Source organism: Photinus pyralis, unplaced genomic scaffold (assembly GCF_008802855.1).
Source record: "Photinus pyralis isolate 1611_PpyrPB1 unplaced genomic scaffold, Ppyr1.3 Ppyr1.4_LG10, whole genome shotgun sequence".
In the NCBI taxonomy this organism is placed as follows: Eukaryota; Metazoa; Arthropoda; class Insecta; order Coleoptera; family Lampyridae; genus Photinus; species Photinus pyralis.
The window spans coordinates 8,072,318-8,078,317 of NW_022170250.1; the positions used below are offsets into that span (position 1 = coordinate 8,072,318).

The window sequence follows — 6,000 nt, forward strand, 5'->3', positions numbered from 1 at the left end:
CATTGTCAATCAATTAATTGTGTTTATTCCAATCCCTTGTGCGACCCGGGCAAAGTTTTCATGTCAGATGTTTCTTCTCGTGTCCAAGAATTGTGTCCGTTGTTAACCAAAATTTGTCTATTTAATTCTTTGGAATTTTTGGAAGTTGATCGAAGCTGCCGAGTTTTGGTTTTTTTTGCACCAGATACTGGAAGTGTACGAGGAGAGATTATAGAATTGTAAGTTTCAATTTTGATTTGTTTGAGATAGTTGGACATGTGCTTTGTAAGTGGTATAGTTGACGACATGCAATTATTGTACACAGCATTGGTTAGTTATTTTTCTAATATCATGAAGGGGTACTGTAACGGAACTTTCCGGTGGAATTCTTAAATTTTTTAGTTGTGTTGTATGGACGAGTGGTCCTGAATTTGTAAATGCGTTTGAAAACTGAAGGCGCCGGTGAGTCACGGAATGGTGCGCGATTCAGGTTGCAGGAAAGATTTTGTTTATTTTGCAGTCGTCGTTACCTAAATCTGAGTCATCTACGCTGTATGTGAATTGCATCAGCATGACATTAGTCACCGTTGAATTGATTTATGGCTGCCAAGCACTCTGATTGGTTGCGTCAATTTAGTTTATTGGCGGAAACGCTTTGCGCCCCTAATGTGTGTCACACAAAAAAGAAAAGTCGTGGGGAATTGGCTGTTCTGAGAGAACCGAAGAATGCGAGTTAAACCGCAAGCGAAGTCACCCAACTGTAAATTACCATAAAGTGTGTATTTTGAGTTAAAATTCGCGTTGTCACGAGTGCAGTCAAGTCAACCACCTGTATATTACCGTGGGGTGTGTTTTAATTCGGGCTTAGAAGGGTGGTTTTATATTTCAAAACATGTATACAGCACGTTAGAGATAAGAGCTCACCTCAATGTCTCTTTTATTTGGCGAGATACGAAACTTTTGATTTTCAAATGCAATGCCTATGTTCTTTAAGATATTTGAAAAGAGCAATCAATTTACTATACGAGAATATAAAATATGCATATAGCTGATATACAAAAAATGGATAAATTCGTGGTTCAATATTTAGAAAACTTATGAAAAACAAAAGTTGCACTGATTTCCGGCCAAAATGGAAGTGACACCGAAAGTTTCAATATGCGATCGGATAGATCGTAATGTCACATACAATAGTATATTAAGTATGGAGAACGGTAAGGGATTTTTACCGTTCGAAGACAATTGTTTGGAGGAGGAGCGAAGCGACGACTCCAATTTATTATTGTCTGAGAACGGTAACCCTTAACGTTCGACGTGCTTATAACATTTTTTGCGCGATCGAAATTAAAATTATCCAACCAATATAAATATGCACTAATAAATTAACGAGCAGAATAAATCGAAATAATCGAAGTGGTTTGGTGTACATCACTAGGTAACCAGTTGAAATGTCAAAATTGAAAGTAATAATTTCATAAAAATGTGCATGTGTCTGATGTAGTTTACTAGCTTTGCACTTCCTTTATGACTTTATGAGCGTCTTGCTATAGGAAACAACAGCACAAATTGTACGTCAATAATTAAAGATTAAATGTAATATAAGACTGTTGATTTTTAAAAAGGCGTCGGTAAGTATTTTTGCTGTTCTGTTTTTAGATCGGTAAGTAATTTTGGCGTCGTCGTAATCATAGCAACTGGTAAATTCTACGTACTGTCATAGAAACATCCATGGTAAATAGTCAGAAATGACCGATCGCGCAAAAAATTATATTTCACAACTTTTTCGTGTCTCGCCAAATAAAAGAGATATTGAGGTAACCCTCTTATCTAGAATGCACTGTGTATATCGTCGTGACACCCTAATAATCGAGACGTTGGTTTATTTCGGAGAGGTTTCAATGGTGGACGTTTTAAACGCGCGAATTAAAGTTTGGCGGCCCTTAAATTCAAGGGATAACTCGCGAATTAGAAACTATTACGGTAAATACGAACAATAGCGAAAATTTTAAACGCTCTAAAGTTCAGTGACTCTAAAAGAATGGACTTAACATTTCATTCTTAGCACGTTTGAAGCGGTTGGTTGTGGCCACTTTAATCACTTCCTACAATCTCAGTACTTAAATTTGAATACTATTAACGAAATACCAAAAATTAATATTGTACTGATTACGAATCCTTACTCATCCTATCGTGTAATTAATCAAAATTAATACAATATTTAACGCTTAATGCATTTGAGTTATTCTGATGGTTCTGCCACACGAGCCGGCCCTGCTTAACAAATAATTAGGTTACAGATAACTACATCAAACAGCACAACAGTAGGTCAATATTGTTGAGTATCGCGCTTCAAAGGCGGCAGCGGCGATGCGTTAATCTCAATTTGCATTTTGAGATCAGCCTAATTGTTTTGTTGAGATTAAAACGTTCGCTTGTTTGTAAGGCGACATTCGATCTAATATAATAAATTACGTAAACTTTCCCAATTTAGAAAGTTGCGAGGGTAGTAGAATCTTACCTTTGAAACCTATACCACCTGATTGAACAAATCCTTTAGGCAAAATTGAAAATAAAGTAATTAAAGTTGCATTAGGCGAGTGTCCTTTAATAAAGCGTGTCACAAAAGGAAATTGTACAATCTTGAACCCGAAGAGCTCTCGAAAAGTTCGCGAAGTGTGTGTTTCAATCGCTCCTTTGGGAATATAATTTCAAACGGGAAGTTGTCCGAAATTTCCAAATTAACGGATTTTTATTGCTTTCAGTGTGGACCGTCAGCAACCGTTCACGTTCCAGCTCGGCGTAGGACAGGTAATTAAGGGATGGGATCAGGGACTTGTCGACATGTGTATCGGCGAGAAGCGTAAACTGGTCATTCCCCCGACTCTCGGTTACGGAGACAACGGTGCCGGAAACGTCATCCCCGGAAAGGCCACACTTTTATTCGACGTCGAACTGATGAGCATCGCTGATTCCCCACCAACGACGAATGTGTTCAAGGAGATCGATTCTAACAAAGACAAAATGTTGAGCAGGGAGGAAGTAAGTTTGTTACGCACTCCGTGGGTTTTCACCTGCATGTTTCATGACACGAGTACGCTTTTGCTTTCGTTCTTGCACAAAAACTAGTACACATGGTGAAATGTGGGAGGGCTAAGCTTTTCACCACTTACCTACTTTCCCACTCAGTAAATTTAGTTCTCTGCTGCAGCCAGCAGGCGGTTATTATTAAAATCCGTACAAAATGACATTCTATTTGTTGGGTTTTTCCAAAAATGTAAAAGCTGAATATTGTGGATCATCGCTCAGCCTTGAGTAACATAGACGTCACGACTCATGTGTTCTTTTTTTATTCGCTCGGCGAAAAATGTAAATCTCTATATGGCCCTATGACATGAAAAAAAGTTGGACTTTGGACAAAGCATTGTCATGTTGCCTATCCATATAGGGGTAGATCGCCACAAGGGGTATATTGTTAGAATCGCACATTTTTATGAAGTTGACAGTTCGCGACGCTACTGATGTACTTCATTTATGTACGCCCTGTATAATAAGGAGAATTTCCAACTATTGTATCCAAGTGATTTTCCTCAACTTCTTCAGAGTTTCCAAAAAAATGATTATATCGTGCGCGAGTGAGGGAAATCTAATTGGCCTTTCTATCCGACGGAAGTCGTAGACATGTTTAATAGATACAAAATCCGTTCGCGTCGCATTTAAAACACAATTATGAGGTTATAAAACCGCCTCAGATAACCCGCAATTCAATTAATGGATTTTTATCATGCCACCAAAACTGAACGAGTTTTTAATCTAATCTAATCGTAAGTTTGGTCACACGGATGGTTATCTAAAATAGCGGTTACATAAGGCAATGGGTAGGCAGCTGCTTCGGAGAAAAAAGGTATACTTCAAACATTGCATTTTGCTAAACCCCGCAGTTTTATTTGTTCCACAAGGCTTTGCAGAAACTTTTTATTTTGTAATGCGTAGTTTTAATTTAGATATGTAGGTTTATATTGTTTAAGCCTGTCTGCATGAAGCAAAATCCAGAAATTTAATCTTGCCCATTTATTCGCAGGTAAGTGAGTATCTGAAAAAGCAAATGCTCGCCGCTGAAGGTGAGAACGAAGAAATACGAAATATGATAGGAGAGCAGGATAAGTTAGTTGAGGAGATCTTCCAGCACGAAGACGCCGATAAAAATGGCTTCATTTCGCATACCGAATTTTCCGGTCCGAAACACGACGAACTTTAACGTTTACCTAACTTTTAATGTTGTAACGGTCGGGACTGATTTGTTTAAAATGCGAACTGTGCCGTATTTTGAACATTTCCTAAAGTTAGTGCGATTTTTTAAATTTTTATATTGCGAATACGTTTATTAGATGTCTAAGATAGTACTTAATTGGATTCATCGACCTCATTGTTTCCTTTCTGGTTGTGCATCGGTTTTAGGGTCATTTTTTGTTGTCATTAAGGTACATAGGTTTTTTACCAGGCGCTCGATTAATTATTTATTATATTTTGTATTTAATTAACTACTTAATTTTCAACGACATGTACCTATACTTCATTGTCGGCGATGTAATGGAGATTGTTTTATGCTATGTTATTGGTTAAATGTACTATAAATTATTGTTGATAATAAATTATTTTAATCTATTGTCGAGCTCTTGGTTCATGAACTTACAGGCTAATGCTTTAAAAAGCTTACATTTCAATCACACCGCTTATTAACGCCAGTGATGCTTACACAAAACATTTGCTAAGAATACCTTTTTAGTAAAGCTTTCAAATGGTCATACATTCGACGCCCGCCATTGAGTACACGCAAGCGCACAGCACAATATTTACATATTGAAAACAAACTGAAATAAAACTAATGAGCAGCTTGAGGCACCAATGACCAGTCTGCAATACCATTCCGCATTAGGTTGCGGGAAGAAAAGTATTCTTAGCACTCATTGTATAGTTAGCCATTCTTTTCTAATTCCTATTTTCTCTTAGCTAAGCAATTTCCTAAAACAACAGTTACAAACGAGCGAAGGAGAACGAAACGAGGACGAATTAAAGAGCATGATGGCTGACAGTGATCGAATGGTAGAAGAAATTTTTGTACACGAAGACAAAGATAAAAATGGATTTATTTCGTACGAGGAATTTTCAGGACCCAAACATGATGAGTTGTAATAATTGTCATCCACTCAAGTAATTTAATTCATTCACAACTTCCAAACAACGCAAATTGTATAAATATTAGAATGTTGTAGTAAATTAAATGTTAACTTTTGTATAAGTTTTAGTAAATTGTTTTTTTAAAAAGTTGATCTTTATTCGTTTTACAATTTTTTTACGTTAGTAGGCCTATTGAAATATGAGCAGAGGGCAAGTGCAAATTTGGGACGTTGATCTGCTGTCAGCTGTTACGGATCCGATAGTCTTGATGCGTTAGATCATCGATATTTAAAAGGTAGTGAAAGAAAATCTCACTTTATCACGTTATTTCTAAAGAGCCACCAATAAAGAGTGTTCTTTTCAATACATTTTATGTAAACAATCCCACTCCGCATACAACTACGCCAGGTCCTAGGTACGAACTACAGACATTTCGCCCCGACAGCAGCCCAACCACATAACAAGCCCTAGTACTGAAAAGTAAACCGATGTTGCAAACAACAGCTGCTTAATGCGACGCAACTCAGAATGAGAAGTCCCACTCGCAGTTACCATCAACGCCTCCAATCACGCAATAGGCAGCGTAATCCCGCAGCGGCAAAACTCAATCGACATACGGCACCTAAAAAAACCGACTTTGTGTTTCAATGGTAGAGCGTTGCGCTATAAATCCGGAGGTCGGGTGTTCGAACCTGGGTTGAGGTGAACAGGCATCCTACCAGGGACTGTGATACTTTCTACAAGGGGACAACACCTAAAAAATAGACACGCCCATGAATCCGGCTGGTAAACGTTTAACACAAATGCTCCTTCCAGATGTTCGAATGTATCAGAATGTTGTTCAGG

General features: G+C 37.8%; 1 protein-coding gene across 2 annotated transcripts in view; it reads left to right on the forward strand.

The window, feature by feature from the left end:
• Positions 1-5,301, forward strand: part of LOC116161705 (FK506-binding protein 2) — a 64,497-nt gene extending 59,196 nt beyond the window's left edge. Inside the window, exons 2-3 of one of the 2 annotated variants that reach the window (XM_031475152.1) lie at positions 2,742-3,018; positions 4,058-4,642. In XM_031475152.1, the coding sequence (XP_031331012.1) occupies positions 2,742-3,018; positions 4,058-4,234 (454 nt within the window). In that variant the 3' untranslated portion in view covers positions 4,235-4,642. Of the gene's footprint in view, positions 1-2,741; positions 3,019-4,057; positions 4,643-4,986 lie in introns of those variants that run through there. The other variant, XM_031475150.1, reaches the window with a different exon arrangement.
• Positions 5,302-6,000: the final 699 nt, after the last annotated feature.